This window comes from Somniosus microcephalus, chromosome 30 (assembly GCF_052327205.1).
Source record: "Somniosus microcephalus isolate GS21.2 chromosome 30, FLI_Smic_1.0, whole genome shotgun sequence".
NCBI classification, from domain to species: domain Eukaryota; kingdom Metazoa; phylum Chordata; class Chondrichthyes; order Squaliformes; family Somniosidae; genus Somniosus; species Somniosus microcephalus.
The window spans coordinates 18,836,594-18,859,814 of record NC_141016.1 but is presented as its reverse complement, the minus strand read 5'-3'; the positions used below and the strand labels follow the sequence as shown (position 1 = coordinate 18,859,814).

Sequence of the window (23,221 nt, the reverse complement as noted above, 5' to 3'; positions counted from 1 at the left end):
CGTCTTTCACAACCTCAGGACGTCCCAAAGCGCTTTACAGCCAATGAAGTACTTTTTGAAGTGGAGCCACTGTTGTAATGTAGGAAACGCGGCAGCCAATCTGCGCACAGCAAGCTCCCACAAACAGCAACGTGATAATGAGCCGATAATCTGTTTTTGGTGATGATGTTTGAAGGATAAATATTGGCCCGGGACACCGGGGATAATCCCCCTGCTCTTCTTCAAAATAGTGGCTGTGGGATCTTTTACGTCCACCTCAGAGAGCAGACGGGGCCTCGGTTTAACGTCTCATCTGAAAGACAGCACTTCCGACAGTGCAGCACTCCCTCAGCGCTGCGCTGGGAGTGTCAGCCTAGATTTTTGTGCTCGAGTCCCTGGTGCGGGACTTGAACCCACAACCTTCTGACCCAGAAGTGAGAGTGCTACCCACTGTGCCACGGCTGACATACAGGGTAAAAGGTGTTTCAATTCTGCCCCGACAGTGTGCTCGAACCCAGTATCAGAAGATCACACCTGTGTGGCATTGTCATTTCTGCACCAGTTCAAGGGGGGCTGCTAATTTGTGTTGCACCTTGGCCAGTTTTGTGGCTTTGCTCACCCACAAGGAAGTGGGTTGAAACCACCCAATCTTATTCCACTTACAGCTTGTTTACCTTCAAAGCTGCATGCGGAATGTGTCTCAACACATTCCGAGTTAATCCCGCCTCTGGAACTGCTCTATTTATATTGTGGGTGGTGTCACCAACAGAAGGGAGAAGAAAGCTGGGGTTGGTCTTCTTAGAACAGAGAGGGTCAATTCTGGGCACAACACTTTAGGAAGGATGTGGAGGCCTTGGAGAGGGTGCAGAGGAGATTGACTAGAATGGTACCAGGGATGAGGGGCTTCAGTTCTGTGGATAGACTGGAGAAGCTGGGGTTGTTCTCCTTAGAGCAGAGAAGGTTAAGAGGAGATTTAATAGAGGTGTTCAGAAATCATGATGGGTTTTGATAGAGTAAATAAGGAGCAACTGATTCCAGTGGCAGAAGGCGCAGATAGAAGGTAATTGGCAAAAGAACCAGAGGCGAGGTGAGGAGAATTTTTTTTACGCAGCGAGTTGTTGTGATCTGGAATGCGCTGCCTGAAAGGGCGGTGGAAGCAGATTCAATAATAACTTTCAAATGGGAATTGGATAAATACTTGTAGTGGAAACATTTGCAGGGCTATGGGGGAGTGGGACGAGTTGGAGAGCTCTTTCAAAGAGCCGGCACAGGCACAATGGGCCGAATGGCCTCCTTCTGTGCTGTATCATTCTATGATTCCAAAGGGAGCAGTGGCAACAAAGAACATGGCTGCTGCCAACTTCATTCTTGCTTCAGTGCCAACTGTCCCGAGATCATTTTTTTTAACAGGATCTCTCTTTTCTTCAGTCTGGTTTGAAGAGGGGCAGCAATAAAATGTGAGAAATAATGCGAATCAAAAAGTGTACATGCAGTTAGCTTTGACATATCCCCAGTGAAGCAGTCCATGCCCGCATGCAGCAAGACCTAGACGACGTTCAGGCTTGGGCTGATAAGTGGCAGGTAACATTCGCGCCACAGAGTGCCAGGCAATGACTATCTCCAACAAGCGAAAGTCTAACCACCTCCCCTTGACATTCAACGGCATTACCATCGCCGAATCCCGCACCATCAACAACCTGGGGGTCACCATTGACCAGAAACGTAACTGGACCAGCCACATAAATACTGTGATAACAGGAGCAGGTCAGAGGCTAGGTATTCTGTGGCGAGTGTCTCACCTCCTGACTCCCCAAAGCCTTTCCACCATCTACAAGGCACCAGTCAGGAGTGTGATGGAATACTCTCCACATACCTGGGTGAGTACAGCTCCAACAACACTCAAGAAGCTCGACACCATCCAAGACAAAGCAGCCCGCTTGATTGGCACCCCATCCACCACCTTAAACATTCACTCCCTCCACCACCGGCGTACCGTGGCTGCAGTGTGTACCATCTGTAGGATGCACTGCAGCAACTCACCAAGGCTTCTTCGATAGAACCTCCCAAACCCACCACCTCTACCACCTAGAAGGACAAGGGCAGTAGACACATGGGAACACCACCACCTCCAAGTTCCCCTCCAAGTCACACACCATCCTGACTTGGAAATATATCGCCAGCAATGCTCACATCCCATAAACGAATAAAAAAAAATATCGCCATAGGCATTAAGATAGGGAGTGGGCAGATGACAGTGACCACGCTAATTATCACCATTAGTTACACCATGCAAGCAGTCAATGTCAATGTTTAGCGTAAACTATGCACCTAAAAAAATTAAACCCACCAAAGTCGACTTTGCTTATTCCAGATTCTCTAACTTTACAATGGCGCACCAGAGTCGCACCATCTCCCTTTCCCTTGTGTTTGCTATGAGAGTAAGAAACTCACAGCCAGCAGTGCTCAGACATTGAGCTCACTAGTGTGGACCAGATTCAAACCCAGGTGCCAGAGGTGGAAGGGCAGTGCACTGACCCAACTGTCAAGGTGGCACAGCTGACAGAATTTGTAAAAACAAAAGTAGGCCAGCAGGAGCATAGGAATCAACCCGAGCCACATAAGGACAGGTGACCAAAAGCTTGGTCAAAGAGGTAGGTTTTAAGGAGCAGCTTAAAGGAGGAGAGAGAGGCGGAGAGATTTCGAGAGGGAATTCTGAACTTTGGGCCTCGGCAATATCATTTTTTACTCTCTCACACATGGCAGCTGTTGATCATCCTGCCATTGCCTTTTACATTTCATCTAGAGTCATCTTTTGTTTCTTAACTTGTCCCATTACCATCTCCTTTGGCCTTGCACCATCTCTCAATGTCTCTTAATCTCTCCTGCCTTCCATCCTATCCCAGACCTGCCCTTTTGTTCTCACCTCCCCTCCCCCCCTTTCCCTGCCCCTGCACTTGCTTAAAAACCGGTTCCATCTCCAGCTTTTTCCAGTTCTGATGAAGGGTCATCAACCTGAAACGTTAACTCTGTTTCTCTCTCCACAGATACTGGCTGACCTGCTGAGTATTTCCAGCATTTTTGGTTTTTATTTCAGGTTTCCAGCATCTGCAGTATTTTGCTTTTGGGCCAGGTTGATTTTGTTTGGCAACGCTCCTTTGAAACGTTAACATAGAAACATAGAAGATAGGAGCAGGAGTAGGCCATTCGGCCCCTCGAGCCTGCTCCACCATTCAATGAGATCATGGCTGATCATCCAAATTCAGTACCCTGTCCCTGCCTTCTCCCCATATCCCTTGATCCCTTTAGCCTTAAGAAATATATCCAACTCCTTCTTGAATATATTTAATGAACTGGCCTCCACCGCCCTCTGTGGCAGAGAATTCCACAGGTTCACCACTCTCTGAGTGAAGAAATTCCTCCTCATTTCAGTCCTAAATGGCTTACCCCTTATCCTTAGACTATGACCCCTGGTTCTGGACTCCCCGGCCATCATAAACATCCTTCCTGCATCTAGTCTGTCCAGGCCTGACAGAATTTTATAGGTTTCGATGAGATCCCCTCTCAATCTTCTAAACTCCAGTGAGTATAATCCCAATCGACACAATCTCTCCTCATACGTCATTCCTGCCATCCCAGGTATCAGCCTGGTGAATCTTCGCTGCACTCCTTCCATGGCAAGAACGTCCTTCCTCAGGTAAGGCGACCAAAACTGCACACAATACTCAAGGTGCAGTCTCACCAAGGCCCTGTACAACTGTAGCAAGACATCCTTGTTCCTGTACTCGAACCCTCTTGCTACGAAGGCCAACATACCATTTGCCTTCTTAACCGCCTGCTGCACCTGCATGCTTACCTTCGGCGACTGGTGCACAATAACACCCAGGTCTCTTTGCACTTCCCCTTCTCCCAATCTATTGCCATTCAAATAATAATCTGCCTTCCTGTTTTTGCCACCAAAGTGGATAACCTCACATTTATCCACATTATAGTGCATTTGCCATGTTTCTGCCCAATCACCCAATCTGTCCAAATCGTACTGGAGTTTCACGACATCCTCCTCACAGCTTACCCTCCCACCCAGCTTTGTGTCGTCTGCAAATTTGGAGATATTACATCCAATTCCCTCGTCCAGATCATTAATATATATTGTGAACAGCTGGGGTCCTAGGACCGATCCTTGCGGTACCCCACTAGTCACTGCCTGCCACTCGGAAAACGACCCGTTTATTCCAACTCTTTGCTTTCTGTCCGCCAACAAGTTCTCTATCCAAGTCAATACCTTGCCCCCAATCCCATGTGCCTTAATTTTGCACGCTAATCTCTTATGTGGGACCTTATCGAAAGCCTTCTGAAACTCCAAATACACCACATCCACTGGTTCTCCCTTATCTATTTTACCAGTTACATCCTCAAAAAATTCCATTCGGCCCCTCGAGCCTGCTCCACCATTTAATGATATCATGGCTGATCATCCAAATTCAGTACCCTGTCCCTGCTTTCTCCCCATATCCCTTTAGCCTTAAGAAATATATCTAACTCCTTCTTGAATATATTTAATGAATTGGCCTCAACTGCCTTCTGTGGTAGAGAATTCCACAGGTTCACTACTCTCTGGGTGAAGAAATTCCTCCTCATCTCTGTCCTAAATGGCTTACCCCTTATCCTTAGACTATGACCCCTGGTTCTGGACTCCCCGACCATCGGGAACATCCTTCCTGCATCTAGTCTGTCTAGTCCTGTTAGAATTTTATAAGTTTCAATGAGATCCTCTCTCATTCTTCTAAACTCCAGCGAGTATAAGCCCAATCGACCCAATCTCTCCTCATACGTTAAAGGCACGGTGTAAATGCAAATTGCTGCTGTTGTTTTCTTTCAACTGGGCCATTTGCAGAACGATACTCAAATTCGAAAGGCAGGCTGTCACTGCGTGGACCCATCCCAAACTCTAACAGCACTTGTTGGGGCTGTGAAGAAACGGGCATGGCGAATTTACAACTGGTTTGGTAATCTGAAACACACGTTGTTATTCCTTGGGCCCTAACAGCATCCAGATGAGATGATGTCACACATCTTATTAATCAATTGCCTTTCACTTCTGTATTAAATCACTTTGATTGTGACATTTCAAAAAAAAAAATCAGGCATTGGCGGGAATGACTGCTGGATTTGCAGCAGCCACTTGGGTTAATGCATCGCAGCTGGATTCATCATTTCTGGAGCAAATTCATTTACTTGGAGAGGGAAATGAAGACGAATACATTGTCAAAAGAAGAAACTCATTGCTAAACAGTACCAGGGATTGAAATTCAAGGTGCCCCAATGAAACGTGGCTTTCCGGGCCTTGGAATGTTTCAAACATTCGCAGCCTGAAGTTGCTACCACTTTTTATCATGTGAAGATCATTACTGCAAAATGAACAGCCTACTTCAAAGCGCATATGTTGAAATTCGTCAGTTCATTTCCCTGATAAAAATCACTGTACTCTTTCGCCTGGATGGCATTTCTAATCTCCATGTGGTGGAAATGTAGAGATATTTTTAAAAAAGACAGATTTTAGAGGGTGCCACTTTGAAAATCTGCCCCGCGAGAATATGTACGTCTCTTCTTCGACAGCAACTCCCAAACCCTCTAGAGGGACGAGGGCAGCAGGCGCATGGGAACACCACCACCTCCAAATTCCCCTCCAAGTCACACACCATCCTGACTTGGAAGTATATCGCCGATCCTTCATCGTCGCTGGGTCAAAATCCTGGAACTCCTTCCCTAACAGCATTATGGGAGCACCTTCACCATACGGGACTGCAGCGGTTCAAGAAAGCGGCTCACCACCACCTACTCAAGGGCAACTAGGGATGGGCAATAAATGCTGGCCTTGCCAGCGACGCCCACTTGCCGTGAATAAAAAAATAAAAAAAAATTCCCAATTTTTGACCTATAAATCACTAACAACTACATTTATAATTTTCCCCAGTTGGATATTCTTTACACTGTAGCTTGAATGCCTCAACTGCTGGTAATTCAGTCAGTAAGGGAGCAAGATCGGGACCAGAAGACAATCAAGATGAGTTCAGTGGTGGAGTATAATTATCACTGGAGCCGGAAGAGTTAGCCAGACAGGGTCAGTCAGGCAAAATGATGTCAGGGACAGGTTACATGAAGTCTCAGTAATCTCCACAAAAATCACTTGGGAAGAATACTGAGCCTCAGCTGTGTAGCCTTTATAACCATAGAAGCCTACAGCGCAGAACAAGACCATTCCATACATTACCTCGAGCAATCTCAAACTAATCCCACTGCGCTGCTCACTTCCCCATGACAATTTGCTTCAGATATTTATTCTTTTTTCCCTTTACTAAAACTAGGCTTGTACTCCCTGAAATATAGAAGGTTAAGGGGTGATTTGATTGAGGTTTTTAGGATTTTGAAAGAAATTGATAGGGTAGATAGAGACACACATTTTCCACTGGTGGGGGGGTCTAGGACAAGGGGAGATAACCTTAAAATCAGAGCCAGGCCATTCAGGAGAGAAGTTAGGAAACACTTCTTCATGCAAAGGGTGGTAGAAGTGTGGAACTCTCGCCCACAAAAGGCAGTAGTTGCTGGGGCTCAATTCATCATTTTAAATCTAAGGTCGATAGATTTTTGCTAGCTAAAGGTGTAAAAGGATATGGAGCCAAGGCAGGTGGATGGAGTTAAGATACAGATCAGCCATGATCTCATTGAAGGGTGGAACAGGCTTGAGGGGCTGAATGGCCTACTCCTGTTCCGATCATTAAAAGACGCTATGATCAACTATTCCCTGTGACAAAGCTCCAACAGCCCTGTGCGTAATGAAATTTCTGCTGACCTTTCCCCTCACTCTCTGAGTGAGTGCCACTGAGAATACAGGAGCTCAGGGCTTTTGGTTGTTACCCTCTCTATGTAGGTTAGTGGTCAGCAAGCTGGAGGCGACCATAAAGGTAGAGAAGTCCAGGCCAATATAAACAATGCGTCCAATGTTCCGACACCTTGTTTCACCAAAACATTACAGCAGCCCGATATACAAGATGACACGCCACAAACAACGACGTCACGGAAAACAAACCTGGGGGTTATCCATGTACCACAAGAGCGCATTGTCCGCCGTGTCCAAAATAAAGTACCGCCGTAGAAACTTCCCACTGCCTTCAATCTCCTCAATGTCCAGGAACCCACAAACACGACTGTATCGATCCACATACGGCATTTCTATCCTCACTAATCATCACACTGAGGAAGAAATAATACCAGGTGTTAAATGTCTATCGTTGGCTTTCCGTGTCGGATAAATTGAAAGAATTTTTAACATAAATGACAATATACGTTAGCACGTGGCAAATAATTCTTTACATTATTACAATATAAATGATTTTTATGTATCTCATAGGAAACAGTTAACATGTAGTGGAAGATTATTCAAAATATTATGATTGGAGGTTCTCTTTGTTGTAATCATTCTGTTAAATGATTTAGTTATAACGAATAGTTTTAGCGTACTCAGTTCTGTCCTTTCAATGTCCTATCCTCTAACTCCCAGGTATACTTTTGCCCATTAGTCCCAGTTCATTGCATTTTTAACTTGTGATTGCACTTAGTTTTGCTGGTCCTATACCGCTTTCAAAAGGTGTCTCATTGGAACATAGCAACAGGAGGAGGCCACTCAGCTCCTCAAGTCTGTTCCACCATTTAACGACATCATGGCTGATCTGTATCTCAACTCCATCTACCCACTTTGGTTCCGTAATCCTGCAGCAACTCGCCAAGGTTTCTTCGGCAGCACCTCCCAAACCCGCGACCTCCACCACCTAGAAGGACAAGGGCAGCAGGCACGTGGGAACACCTCCAAGTCCACCTCCAAGTCACACACCATCCTGACTTGGAAGTATATCGGCCGTTCCTTCATCGTCACTGGGTCAAAATCCTGGAACTCCCTCCAGAACAGCACTGTGGGAGTACCTTCACCACACTGACTGCAGCGGTTCAAGGCAGCGGCTCACCACCACCGTCTTGAGGGCAATTAGGGATGGGCAATAAATGCTGGCCTTGTCAGCGACGCCCACATCCCGAGAATGAATAAAAAAATCCGAACAAAAATCTATCAATCTCAGTTTTTGAAACATTGGGTCAAAGTCTCATAACACAACCTGAGATTGCCCGTCTCAAAGAGGAATGGAGCAGCAGCAGAAACTGGGCTGATCTTCTACCTCAACTCCACTTTCCTGCACTATCCCCATATCCCCTGATCCCCTTAATATTCAAAAATCTATCGCATATCATAAGTGAGAAAGGATGAACAGTCCTTGAACAGTTTAAAAAAAAGGCATTTATTTTGTCGGTGAAAATTGAAAACTGGTTATTGAGGGTTTCAAAGTACATCTTAAAACTAGTAATCCAACCCCACACATTGGGTCAAAGTCTCATAACACAATCTGCGTCCACTGTTATTGTGTGTAATGTAGCCAAGCTGTCGTATAATTTACAATTTAACAGCTGGCTCGTAATCTCCAGGCACGTTTTGCAATATGGGTTTACAATTCAGGGGGGTCACGAAAGTTTGCTCCTGTGTCACATCGCGTGAACGGAAAGGTGACAATAAATAATCATCGTTTTACAACGTAATGCGCCTGTTGCAGACGCGAGATAATGGACGGTTGGCTGGAAGTTGTAATCCATCACTTATAAGTTTGTAATTTAATCCGGTGTCCTCATCCTACTGCGATAGCAATGCTCACAGGGTTTCTGAAAGTCAGTCGCAGCCAATGCGATTGAAATGCAGTCTGTCGTCCCATCCAACACTTCTGTTCTTTTAGGATCATGCAGCACAGAAGGAGGCCATTCGGCCCGTTGTTTCCTTTTGCCGGCTCTTTGAAAAAGTTGTCCAATTTTGTCCCACAGCCCAGCTTTTTCCCCTATAACCCTGCAATTGAGTTCGCTTCAAGCACATGTCCAACTGCCTTTTGTAAGTTCCCATGGAATCTGATTCCACCACCCTTTCAGGTATTGCGTTCCAGATTAGCATTGTTATAAATCTCATCATCAAGAAACTACTTATGAAATAACGCTGGACGGCCAGCTGGTGGCGCCGTCCAAGGAGTATAAATACTCGGGCGTGGACCCCAGCTTGCCAGGGACATTTTGTAAGACAAGGAACTAGTGAAGTACAACTAGACCTCCATGTTCTGAAATAAGTTGATTAAAGCCTTGCTTTATACTCAAACCAAGTGTGTAGTGAGTTTTATTACGTCAAGCATCATTTCTCCTCGATATGGTTTCAATAATGATAAACCACCATTTTTAAATCCATGCAACTTCCCATTCCCAACTCCTCCGATTGCAGCTGTTGGTAAAATGTGTTGACCAGTAATCGAGCTGAGCCAGCAGACGAGGAAGGTTCTCGTCTTGATTCTCAGCCTGTGCCGAGTTGGCTGGGCTGGGCTGGAAGAAGGGTTCTAGGATGAGAGGGCTGTCCTGTGAGGAGAGATTGAGCCCATACTCTCTGGAGTTTAGAAGAATGAGAGGTGATCTTAATGAAACTTAAGATTCTGAACGGGATCGACAGGGTAGATGCTAAGAGGCTGTTTCCCCTGGCTGGAGAGTCTAGAACTAGGGGGCATAGTCTCAGGATAAGGATCAGCCATTTAATACCGAGATGAGGAAATTTCTTCACTCAGAGGGTTGTGAATCTTTGGAATTCTCTACCCTAGAGGTGCTGTGGATGCTCAGTTGCTGAGTATATTCAAGGCTGAGACAGTTAGATTTTTTTACTCTAGGGGAATCAAGGGATATGGGGATCAGGCAGGAAAGTGGAGTTGAGGTCGATGATCAGCCATGATCTTATTGAATGGCGGAGCAGGCTCGAGGGGCCGTATGGCCGACTCCTGCTCCTAATTCTTATGTGCTGCAATTGGCCTTGATGACCTTGACTTTGGGGGGATAAAATAAACTTAGCCAGGGTCCCTGCTCCTGAGTGAGCCCATTGGAAGTGTGGATGTGTAGATATGGGGTAAGGATGGGATCACACTCAAGTGCGCAGGCGTGTACATGAAGAGGAACTGTTTGAACGAGGTACCTGAAGGTACCTTGTGTGTGGAGCACGCCCCTGCAGGAGTCTGACCCTTCAACAGAAGAGGAAATGAAACTGGGCAGGGGGGGGGAAATGAAATATAGAATCATACAAGGAGGCCATTCGGCCCATCGTGTCTGTGCCGGCTCTTTGAACGAGCTATCCAGTTCATCCCACTCCCCCACTCTTTCCCCATAGCCCTGCAATTCCTTTTCCTTTTCAAGTACAGGAAACTCTTTTTTATCCGGCACCGACAGGACCGGCGTGGTGCCGGTTGATCAAAAAGTCCGGATTGCAGAGAGGTATAGTAAAAGGTACGAGAGCCCCGTACACAGCAACAAATCCAGGCTTCCCTGTTGCATGGCAACAGGTGCAGGAACCCCGGTTACACGGCCACAGATCCAGGAACCCCGGTTACACGGCCACTAATATGAAGTAAAACTTACCTGAACCTACTCCTGAATTTTGCCGGTTAAGAGAGATTTCCGGTTATTTAGGTGCCGGTAAAAAGAGTTTCCTGTATATCTTGCTCGCGTGACTTAATATTGTCACGTGATTTGCTTTCTCCATAATGGGCCTCATTGTTCAGCCTGCGAGGTAACACCGATCGGACTCGCTTTCAGTTTTCGCTCCATATTCGGGCCGGACCAAATGTGGTCACTGTCCGAACCACAACAGCCGTGCTCATTTGATCCCACCACTATAGAAAGTGCTTGCTGCACAGCCAACATTTCCCTAGTAACCACCAGGCCACCAAAGAGCAGGACACTCATAGACAAACCAATAGGAAGGGCCCTGTGTCTCCAGCCAGAACAATGAGCACCGAACCAATTTCTATTTATGAGGCCATCCTAGCATTTCTGATTTGTTTTATTGTAACTCCAGCGTGAAGACATTTATTTTAAACAGGTAGAAAATAACGCTGATGGGGAAATCTGGGCCGCTACCTTTGCTATGATGGACGTTCACATCAAACCATTTTATATTCATTTGTGGGGCGTCCCCCTGCATTGATATGAGATTTTCTTACACTTAATTATCGCCTCTGACTGCAAAATTCACCTCTGAGCGCTAAATCAGGTGCTACACACCTCTCTTAAGGCGCAAACGAGGCGCTACCTCAGAACGCTACCGAAGCTCAGGCGATGCCGGTTACCATGGAAGTCAGACAGACTGGCGCCGTCCAGTTCTTAAAGGGGAGGGGCCATCTTGCTGGCCAGCCACACCCTGCTAACTGCAGCCTTGAATCTCGGCCTGGAGAGACCTCAAAGGCAATTGTTTTGGAAGCACTAATGGATAGGCCCAGCGAAAGAGCTCGGCACTTAGGAACCTCAAAAGTGGTGCTGAGGGCCAAAACTCCTTAGGACAGCGTTAAAACCAAAAATTTTGCCGACGTGAAAAGGCAGGAAGTGCCCGCCTTTAAATAGCGCTCCTCCAGCCCCTTCCCGACTTGAAAACGTTCCCCTCTACCGGTCGTTCCTAGCGGCAGGCACGAAGGCAGGGGGTGCAACTCAATATCTGGTCCGGGGCGTTGCACGCTTGACTGACGTCACGATCTGCGGGCACAGGAGATCGTGGCGGTAGTGTTTAGTGCTGTCGCAAAACGACTGGTCAATTTCGCGAGCGGCGCTAAAATCGCCACGCTCGGGCGCCAAGTTCCTAGCGCACTGTTAGCGCCCCCCGGAGGCGCTAACGGGAGGCACTAACCAAACGAATTTGTCCCCCCAAGTCTTTAGTGGAGTTTGACCCCACAATCTTCTAACAGAAGCGAGCGTGCTACCAACTGACCAAGACTGGCTTGATAAAATGACACTTTTGATGCACATCCATTACTACTGTATACACTCCCACGGTGCACACAGAGCTTTGAAATATACTCTAGTTTTGTCATGACCTTAAGAAATTCTGTTTCTTGTCTTCACAACCTCTGGACGGATTGTCAGAAAAAGATTTTGCAAGAAAATAAATTCCAGAGACCACTGGTTGGGGATTTTAGGACCAGGGGTCATAGTCTAAAAATTAAAGCCAGGCCTTTCAGGAGCGGAGTGAGGAAACACTTCTACACAAAGGGTGGTAGAAGTTTGGCACTCTCAGCTCAATTGTTAATTTTAAATCTGAGATTGATAGCTTTTTGTTAATTAAAGGTATTAAGGGATAATGGGGCAAAGGCGGCTACAGGAAACTCTTTTTTTTAATCCGGGACCGGCGTGCTGCCGGTTGATCAAAAAGTCCGGATTACAGAGAGGTATACTTACTAAGGTACGAGAGCCCCGTACACGGCCACAGATCCAGGCGTCCCTGTTGCATGGCAACAGGTGCAGGAACCCCGGTTACACGGCCATAGATCCAGGCGTCCCGATGTTGCATGGCAACAGGTGCAGGGACACCAGTTACACGGCCACAGATCCAGGCGTCCCTGTTACATGGCAACAGGTGCAGGAACCCCGGTTACACGGCCACAGATCCAGGCGTCCCTGTTGCATGGCAATAGGTGCAGGAACCCCAGTTACACGGCTACAGATCCAGGAACCCTGGTTACATGGCCACTAATATGAAGTAAAACTTACCTGAACCTATTCCTGAATTTTGCCGGTTAAGAGAGATTTCCGGTTATTTAGGTGCCGGTAAAAAGAGAGTTTCCTGTATATGGAGTTAGGGCACAGATCAGCCAAGATCTCATTGAATGGCGGAACAGGCTCGAGGGGCTGAATGGCCTCCTCCTGCTCCTCTGTGCAGAGAAACAGAAAACATTTCGGTCACGAGAAAAGGGCTGCTTGTAAAGAAGGCATTGTTCCGGACTTCACACCTAAACAACTGAAAACGTCACTTACGAAATTGCAACAGAGAGCTGCAAAAATCTGCAGAGATTATCTCAAGAACGAGGAGGCAGAAAAATGATAATGCAGACATGCAGCTTCCTCTTTCCCTCTCGCTGCTGCACGGTTAGTAAAATGGGCGCATTGCGTCTTCCAAGGTTTCATGAAGTAAAGTGCATTGTTTTGAAACGCCCTATAAAACTAAATTCGACGCGGCCAAAGATTGGGTTGCCACATTGAACTTGCATTCACCGTTTCCCTTCATCCCGTGGCTCTTAAAGGCTTTATTAGATTCACGCTTCAAATGCCTTAAATTTCTGTATAAATCTCTCCCATCCCCGAGTGAAATTGCGGGATACCCGTCTATTCCCACCCCTCCACGATCCAACATTACGGCCCTCTATAGATGGCCCTCCACGCCAGCACAGGAAACCAATGCGGGCAGTGGAGTATTCTCATCTCTGTAACCTTCAGTCCAGTTGTGTAAACTCATTTATCCAGCTGCTTTTTGAAGGAGTTAATCAGCTGCTTTTATCGTAAGCGTGTTGCACGCATCCACAATGCTCTCTTTAATCTATTTAATTGCTTAACTGCAAAATATACTCCTGGCTGCGAGCACTTGAGGGCTGACATCACAGTAAAGTCAGTCCAAATAAAAGAGCTGACTGAGAGCTGCAATGCTCCCTGCCTTCTCTTACTGTCACATGGAGACTCATAAAGAAGGCACAGTAACTTAGAATCAGCGTAGCTTTGCACCAATGGCTAATTGTAATGACAGCTGGAAAGGCAGCCAACAGTCAGAAGACCAGAACATTGAGACATAAGGCATTACACAAATGAGAGAAATGGGAGGTTGCATCATGGACTGTGACACAGTCTTGAGGTTTTGATAAGTGAATCCCTTGACTGGGTCACCGTGTTGCCAGTCCACCCTTCTCTCACTCATCATATGGAGTAGATTGGGCCTATACTCTCCAGATTGTGTAGATTGAGCCTATACTCTCTGGAGTTTAGAAGAATGAGGGGTGATCTTGTTGAAACGTATAAGATTCTGAAAGGGATTTACAGGGTAGATGCTGAGAGGTTGTTTCCCTGGCTGGAGAGTCTAGAACTAGGGGGCATAGTCTCAGGATAAGGGGTCAGCCATTTAAGACTGAGATGGGGAGGAATTTCTTCACTCAGAGGGCTGTGAATCTTTGGAATTCTCTACCCCAGAGGGCTGTGAATGCTCAGTCGTCGAGTATATTCAAGGCTGAGATCGATAGATTTTTGGACTCTAGGGGAGTATTCCCCCGAGATGCGATAGGGGAGCTTGTGTGGGTTGAGGAGAGCTGTGGTTCTCTTTGTCATCAGCTCAGTCCACCCATAGAATATGTATTTTTTCCCCACAGGGCTTCATCATGTATTCACTCCCTCAATGTACAGCAGAGGATAAGAACATAAGAATTAGGAGCAGGAGTCGGCCATTCGGCCCCTCCAGCCTGCTCCACCATTCAATAAGATCATGGCTGATCCTCTATCTCAATACCATATTCCCGTTCTCTCCCCATACCCCTTGATGCCTTTTGTGTCTAGAATCCCTTGATTCCCTCAGTATCCAAAAATCTATCGATCTCTGTCTTGAATATACTCAACGACTGAGCCTCCACAGCCCCCCGGGGTAGAGAAATTATCTTCTCACCTCAGAAAGTTAAGTGCCTTGCCTGCACTAGTATCTGCTTTTAATATGCGAAATGGGAAGTTTTACAAGATAGGAGATCAGAGGATTTTTTCGCCTGCCCGCATCAGACACGAAAGGCTAAAGTTTACAAACTAGCCCTTCCGGTGCAAAACACAGGCGCAGATTTGGCGGGAGGAAGGCATCTCGTGCCGTGCGCAGTCAGTCAGAATCTTTCCCTCAGCTCGAAAATGTTTTGCGCCGCTGCCGTTTTGGGAATTAGAACTTTTTAAAAGTTGGATAGCTTTTTCCAGAGAGCCAGCACAGGCGCAATGGGCTGAATGGCCTCCTTCTGTCCTGTATGATTCTATGAGTCTAAGTGTAGTCACTGCTGTAATCTAAGAAACGCAGCAGCCAATTTGCACACAACCAGGTCCCACAAACAGCAATGTGATAATGACCAGATCATCTGTTTTTGTTATGTTGGCTGAGGGATAAATATTGGCCAGGACGCCGGAGATAACTCCCCTGCTCTTCTATGAATAATGCTGTGGGATCTTTTACATCCACCTGAGAGGGCAGACAGGGCCTTGGTTTAACGTCTCATCCAAAAGTTGGCACCTCCGACAGTCCAGAGACTTCTAGGCTGACACTCCAGTGCAGTACTGAGGGATTGCTGCACATCTTTCCGATGAGACGTTAAACTGAGGCCCCATCTGCTCTCAGGTGGACGTAAAAGATCCCAGGGCACTATTTCGAAGAAGAGCAGGGGAGTTATCCCCGGTGTCCTGGCCAATACTTATCCCTCAATCAACATCACTGAAAAAACAGATTGTCTGGTCAACATGACATTGCTGCTTGTGGGAGCTTGCTGTGCGCAAATTGGCTGCCGCGTTTCCTACATTACAACAGTGACTACACTCCAAAAGTACTTCATTGGCTGTGAAGCACTTTGCAATGTCCTGAGGTCGTGAAAGGTGCTATATAAATGCAAGTCTTTCTTTCTTTCTAATTCAGCCGTCCATAGATAGCAAGTTTAAAAATACTTGACAAATGACTACTACATTCCTATATTAAAATTCAATCCCTTAAAATACAATGCGGAGGTAATTCACGTTAAATACTAGGACCCAAACATATGTGGGAATGCTCCACACTGAATGTTAAGCGAACAAAATTGAACCTGGCTCAAACGCGAGATGAATTTACTGGAACTGAAAATGCTGTAGTCGTCTCGTCTTTTAATACGTCTCAATAGAGTGATATTTTCTACTTGTGTAACAGTGAAATACGCAGCGTGAAAAATAGGACGTGAATGACAGTTTACTACAAGGTTGTACCATTTATGAGGGGCCCTGGTAATGTCAGATGTTGCCCGACTCTTTTATTGTACACTGTGCACTTTTATGAATTGTTCCCATTTTTATGTTGTGTCCAGGCTCTATGTTGCCTGCTGCTTAAGCAAAGAAAGACTTGCATTTCTATAGCGCCTTTCACGACCTCAGGATGTCCCAACGTGCTTTACAGCCAATGAAGTACTTTTTGAAATGTAGTCAATGTAATGTGGGAACCGTGGCAGTCAATTTGCCGCAAGCTCCCACAAACAGCAACGTGATAATGATCAGATAATCTGGTTTATTTTAGTGATGTTGATTGTGAGATAAATATTGGCCAGGACACCCAGGATAACTCCCCCTGCTCTTCTTCGAAATAGTGCCACGGGATCACCTGAGGGGGCAGACGGGGCTTCGGGTTTAACGTCTCATCCGAAAGACGGCACCTCCGACAGTGCAGTGCTCCCTCAGCACCGCACCGGCTGATGGAGATACGGTAGCCTTGAAGGGCCTGGAGGCACACAAGTTGAGGGCCGTTGTGACTTTGCTGCTCGAGATTGTCGGCAGGTCAGCTTGCAGCGGGTGGCGCAAGCCCATCACGACGACCCCTTGTAAACTGCAAAGGCAGTTCTCTGGGTCTGTAAGCCTGGCTCAGTGGATGGTGGCGGGAGCACGCGGGATACCTCTCATGCACATGAACTTGTGCGGTAACCCTTCATTCAGCCGCTCTCCAGCCTGCAAAACAGAGAGTGATAAAGGAGCACTGAATGAGACACCAACGTGCATATTTTCAGCTTGCAGAGATCAAGCAGTTCACCTTTACAAATCTATTTCTTGGAAGGCCAAAAAGTGATTGACCTTTAACGCTCGGCATGTGATGCATTGCGGGCAGGACTTGTGTAGACACCCCGAGAAATCGCACGTTATTGCATGAACAACAAAACCAACCGTAGTCTGCTCCGGATAAAGTCAAGCTAGTTTTTGTGCTAAAAAAAAACGTATGGAATTATCCGATACGGACTTGGAATTTCGAGGAGTCGACTGCATGTTAATTAAGCACATGTACATGTTAGGCGAGAGCAGCTTACTCGGCCTAAAAGCCCAGCCAGGAAGTTGTGCCCCTCCGTGAGACCGGCGGGGAGCTGGTGAAGTGGAATTTCCCAACCCCCGCGCCCCAATCCGGATGGCGGGACTGATCCGGCCGTCCAGGCCGGGCAGAGAGTGGGTGTAAATCCGCAGTCTGGTGCGGAGTACTTATACATCGGCGCGCTGCACAAGTGTGATAATGATCTACCACATCAGTTACAGCGAAAGAACTGAAATTCTACGACAAAGTTCAGCCCATCGTGTTGGCGAGGCACCTGCTAGCGGTGCTGAGCCAATCTCACATAGGATTACATAGAATATACAGCACAGAAAGAGGCCATTCAGCCCAACCAGTCTATGCTCCACGTGAGCCTCCTCATCTCACCCTATCAGCATAGTCTTCTATTCTCTTCTCCCTCATGTGTTTGTCCAGCCTCCCCTTAAAAGCATCTATACTATTCGCCTCAACCACTCCCTGTGGTAGCGAGTTCCACATTCATAGAAACATAGAAGATAGGAGCAGGAGTAGGCCGTTCGGCCCCTCGAGCCTGCTCCGCCATTCAATGCGATCATGGCTGATCATCCAAATTCAGTACCCTGTCCCTGCCTTCTCCCCATATCCCTTGATCCCCTTAGCCTTAAGAAATATATAGCTAACTCCTTCTTGAAAATATTTAATGATATTTTACCCACTCTCTGGGTAAAGAAGTTTCTTCTGAATTCCCTGTTGGATTTCTTGGTGACTATCTTATATTGACGGCCTTTAGTTTTGCTCTTCCCCACAAGTGGAAACATTCTCTCTGTATCCACGCCATCAAAACCTTTGATGATTTTAAAGACCTCTATCAGGCCACCCCTCAGCCTCCTCTATTCAAGAGGAAAGATCTGAATGGGGAAGATTAAGCTGCAAGGTGCCTGCAGAGCTGCCGATGTGAGTCTCACTCTCTCAGCTCGTTCATCTACACACCAGATGTGACACCCGAGCCCTGCTCATTATGTAACAGCGGAGTTTCAAGTCACTGGCCAAGTAGCTTAACGATCACAGAGCGGGGGTCTATCCCATGCTCCCAGCAGGGATTCAGGCTTGCAGACAGTGAATCGGAGGCCTGCAGCCTGTGATTCCTATACCCATTCAGATGAATGGATGGAGGAGTCGCAGGCTGCATGCCTGCAATGTCTGAGAGCGCGTCTCCCTCACTGGGGCTGGAGAATCGACCCGATCCCTTTCAAAATAGAACACACAGCACCTTTGTGCAAAGGCCGATATTGCTCTGGAGCAATCTACCAGGCAGGAGATGTTAGGGATGGTCGAGCTTTAGTCAGATGCCATGCTGAGGTAGGTAGCACACTAGAGGAGTGATTGGTGGGCTGAAAGGCCTTTTATCATCCTTTGAAAGAAAGAAAGATTTGCATTTATATAGCGCCTTTCACGACCTCAGGACGTCCCAAAGCGCTTTCTCCCCCGGACGTCCTGGGCCAATATTTCTCCCTCAGTCACCCTCGCTAAAAACAGATGATCTGGTCATTATCGCATTGTTGTCTGTGGGAGCTTGCTGGGTGCAAATTGGCTGCCACGTTTCCTACATTACAACAGTGACTCCACTTCAAAAGTACTTCATTGGCTGCAAAGCACTGTGGGACGTCCTGAGGTTGTCAAAGGCGCTATATAAATGCAAACCTTTTTTTTTTTTTAAAACAGCTTTCCATTGTTGAAAATCAGAACGGGACGCAGCTGAAACATTTCAACAACAACAACAACAAAAAACAAAAAATCGAACCAATTGCAAATTTCACTTTTGTCAACGTGAGGGTTAAGAAACAAATGCTGGGCCACCGTCTCGTCTATGGCGGCCCTTGCTACAGACAGGGTGCGGCTGAGCGCAGGTTCTCAAGGCCACCTGGGCTGGTGCAGACTGTCCTGACAGTCCAGCCTGAAATAATTACAGTTTCGATTGTGAGGCCAGAATTAGCACAGACCTAAAAAAAAAACAACCCAACATGGTTTCAGTGCGTCTTGCACGAGTCCCCAGGTTCTGCAAAGATGCCACTGTCCAGATAAACCTCCAAAAACGACAGCGCGCCGAGGTCATCGCCGATAACATCACTTCTCCCCATTCTTTTCAACGTCTTAAAATTCCTTTGCCACCATCAGCTCGCTGGGTCCTAAACACTAAGCCAGGCGTATAGAGATTGTGGAACCCTTGCCTTTTCAAAGCTCCCAAGGAGCTGGCTACAGGTCTGAAATCTGCTATTTTTCCAAAAGGGAGACACTTTTAAAATGTGGCGTCCACAATGCTAGCCTCTGTTTTTGAAATGTCACAAGCTAATCAGCCGCCTTCGTTAGAATTCACAACCTTCCAGCTCATCATTGCCAAACATGTGACGCAACAGCGTGACAATTCAATTCACTTACTGAATATACTTGCCGACACTCTGTGCCCAATGCTTTCCTCTTTTGTCTTTATTAACTTCCAAACTTTATGAAGTGGAGCCTTTTTGACCAGTATTGTCCCCTCTCTCTGTGCAGACTCTGGTTGGGGTAACTCAGACACCTGCAGCATCCCCCAACCCCCCCTCCACACACCCCAACCCCAGTAACCTGCCCAAGTGTCCATCAGCATCTATTTAAACACGGAGGTTATCACAAGACAACCCTTCAACTGAGCTCAAAGCACTGCAGAGCTACCACTAACGCTGCCTCCGCAAGATCCTGCAAATCCATTGGCAGGATAGGTGCACCAACATCAGTGTTCTCGCTCAGGCCAACATCCCCAGCATCGAAGCTTTGACCACGCTCGATCAGCTCCGATGGACGGGTCACATCGTCCCGCATGCCCGATACGAGACTCCCAAAACAAGCGCTCCACTTGGAGCTCCGGCACAGCAAGAGAGCCCCAGGTGGGCAGAAGACACGCTTCAAGGACACCCTCAAAGCCACCTTGAAAAAATGTGTAACATCCCCACCAACACCTCGGAATCCCTGGCCCAAGACTGCACAAAGTGGAGGAGAAGCATCCGGGAAGGCGCCGGACACCTCGAGTCTCTTCGCCGGGAGCAAGCGGAAGCCAAGCGCAAACAGCGGAAGAAGCGCACGTCAACCCAAGCACCCCATCCACCCGCCCCTTCAACCACCGTCTGCCCCACCTGTGACAGAGACTGTAGGTCCCACATTGGACTCATCAGTCACCTGAGAACTCATTTTTAAAGTGGAAGCAAGTCATCCTCGGTTCCGAGGGACTGCCTAAGAAGAAGACGACACACACACACGTCAATAGGATTCCATCAGCAGCCGGAACCCTGGCGGAGTTTCACTCCCTCCTTAACCTAGCGTTGCAGAGACTGATTATAATGACTTGGGAAGTGCAGTGTTCATAGCTGAGATAAGCTTGCCCTGCATGGGCTGGGAGAAATCAAAGCTCAGGCCTCTGGCCTATAGGGCTTCATACCACACTATACAGTGTACTTACCCACTAAACCATCAAGTGGAGTTCTTTTAATCATAGCCTTCCTTTGTTTATACATCATGTGAGAGACCCGGGGTGCTTGTGCACAAATCTTTGAAAGTGGCAGGACAGGTTAATGGGATCCTGGGCTTTGTAAATAGAGACATAGACTACAAAAGCCAGGGAGTTCTGCTAAACCGATATAAAACACTAGTTCGGCCCCAGCTGGAGTATTGTGTCCAATTCTGGGCACCGCACTTTAGGAAGGACGTGAACGTTTTGGAGAGGGTGCAGAAGAGATTTACTAGAATGGTTCCAGGGATGAGGGAATACAGAAAGACTGGAGAAGCTGGGCTTGTTCTCCTTGGAGCAGAGAAGGCCAAGAGGTGATTTGACAGAGGTGTTAAAAATCATGAAGAGAGTCAATAAAGAGAAACTGTTTCCAATGGCTGAAGGGTCGATAACCAGAGGGCCCAGATTTAAGGTGATTGGCAAAAGAACCAGAGGCGACATGAGGAAAAACTTTTTTATGTAACGAGTGGTGAGGATTTGGAATGCGCTGCCTGATAGGGCGGTGAATACAGATTCAATAGTAGCCTTCAAAAGGGAATTGGATAAATACTTGGAGGAGAAAAAAATTGCAGGGATATGGGGAAAGAGCGGGGGAGTGGGGCTAACTGGATTGCTCTTCGAAAGAGCCGGCGCAGACTCGATGGGCCGAATGGCCTCCTTCTGTGCTGTACTATTTTATGCTTCGATGATTTCTAGACTGATTAAAATCTAGACACAAATTTACAGACTCGTTTAAACGCCGACTGATTTTTATTCTCTAATCAGCGTGCATTGAATAGTGGAAGTAGATGAAGTGTGGTCATCGCATCAAAGGGTTCTGAAGCGGTTACAGATCGTCGCAGCAAAAATGCACCTCGGGCCTGACTGCATGTGAACCCTGCTCCAGATTGTCATTTTTGCCATCTCAACCTTAGATTCAGATTACTGCCCCAGAAACCATCGGCGTCAGTCTATGTGAAGCAAACTTTGCCTTTACACGCCCACCGCAGGGTCAGTGCAAAGCAGTTTCACTTTGCGTCACCTCTGAAGTTGTGTTGTAAATGCAACCTGAATCTAGTGTCAGGACCGGGCCTGAAACAGAGGGAATCTCCTCCCCCACTTCATGGTGGCAGTTCGGACCCTCACACCCTGATTTTGAAAAGTCCTAGTTTAGTGGTTTTACACCGACGCTGAACTTGTGGTGCGTGACTGCACCGATAAAAGGGACAGGGAGCAGTCTGGCCCGAGGAGCAGGGCACGCATGCAGCCGGGCCTGAGGCACAGGGTTCACATGCAGTCGGGTCGTAGGGTCAGGGTTCAGGTGCAGTCGGGCCTGAGGCACAGGGTTCACATGCAGTCGGGCCTGAGACACAGGGTTCACATGCAGTCGGGCCTGAGGGTCAGGGTTCAGGTGCAGTCAGGCCCGAGGGTCAGGGTTCACGTGCAGTCAGGCCGGAGGGTCAGGGTTCACATGCAGTCGGGCCCGAGGGTCAGGGTTCACGTGCAATGATGGGTGAGCCCGGTAATTTTATCCAGAGTTCCAAATTAATTGAATGCATCACAAAACCCTGCCTTGTCTGTGTGCACACAATATATTCAAAGAATCTTCTCCATTTGGAAATATAGAATCCCTATTTATTTACCTTCCTTTTGCTGATGTGTCCTTCGATTGTCTGTCTGTTTTTTCTTTCTGCACCATTTCTGCACAGAAGCCTCTTCTACTCCCCCCACCTTTACCACAATTTCAAACTATTTTTCTTCGCATAATTCAGCTCACAGCAGCCGAGCATGTGCAAGCAATTCATTCCAGGCGCACACACTGTGGCATTGTCAACAGCGAGAAGCAATATCTTGTCGCAACTGGATCTGAACAACCTTCTGTTTCTTGTCGTTCCGATTCCATTGACTTGCAAAAAATAAAATGGCCCATTTACTTGTGCCGCCTGTGAATACCGTAACGGAAGAGCAGGGCAACATCTTGCTAACTCGTTGATGCCACTTGGCTTGGGGGGGACCCAGGCAAGCATTTTCAAATGTTGGTGTCCTGTGCAAACTGCCAGCTGCAGATTTATCCAGAGCATTGGCGCTGGTCTAAAGCCTCCTCAGAAGACATTTTAGAATTCACTTCAGCTTTGAGAATTAATTTCTTTTTTCAATTCATTTATGGGATGTGGCCATCGCTGGCAAGGCCAGCATTTATTGCCCATCCCTAATTGCCCTCGAGAAGGTGGTGGTGAGCCGCCTTCTTGAACCGTTGCAGTCCATGTGGTGAAGGTACTCCCATAATGCTGTTAGGAAGGGAGTTCCAGAATTTAGACCCAGCGACGATGAAAGATCGGCGATATGCTTCTAAGTCAGGATGGTGAGTGACTTGGAGGGGAACTTGGAGGGGGTGATGTTCCCATTTGCCTTATGCCTTGTCCTTCTAAGTGGTAGAGGTCGCGGGTTTGGGAGGTGCTGCCGAAGAAGCCTTGGCGAGTTGCTGCAGTGCATCTTGTAGATGGTACACACTGCAGCCACGGTACACCGGTGGTGGAGGGAGTGAATGTTTAAGGTGGTGGATGGGGTGCCAATCAAACGGGTTGCTTTGTCCTGGATGGTGTCGAGCTTCTTGAGTGTTGTTGGAGCTGCACTCATCCAGGCAAGTGGAGAGTATTCATCACACTCCTTACTTGTGCCTTGTAGATGGTGGAAAGGCTTTGGGGAGTCAGGAGGTGAGACACTCGCCGCAGAATACCCAGCCTCTGACCTGCTCTTGTTGCCACAGTATTTAT

At 47.3% G+C, this 23,221-nt stretch overlaps 1 protein-coding gene across 3 annotated transcripts in view; it reads right to left on the bottom strand.

Moving 5' to 3' along the window:
- The window catches only part of LOC147097981 (pleckstrin homology domain-containing family A member 2-like), a 148,936-nt gene that overhangs the window by 107,481 nt on the left and 18,234 nt on the right, over nucleotides 1–23,221 (bottom strand). For 2 of the 3 annotated variants that reach the window (XM_085971172.1, XM_085971174.1), the window contains exon 2: nucleotides 7,064–7,227. In XM_085971172.1, coding sequence (XP_085827298.1) covers nucleotides 7,064–7,204 — 141 coding nt within the window. In that variant the 5' untranslated portion in view covers nucleotides 7,205–7,227. Of the gene's footprint in view, nucleotides 1–7,063; nucleotides 7,228–7,728; nucleotides 7,924–23,221 lie in introns of those variants that run through there. The other variant, XM_085971173.1, reaches the window with a different exon arrangement.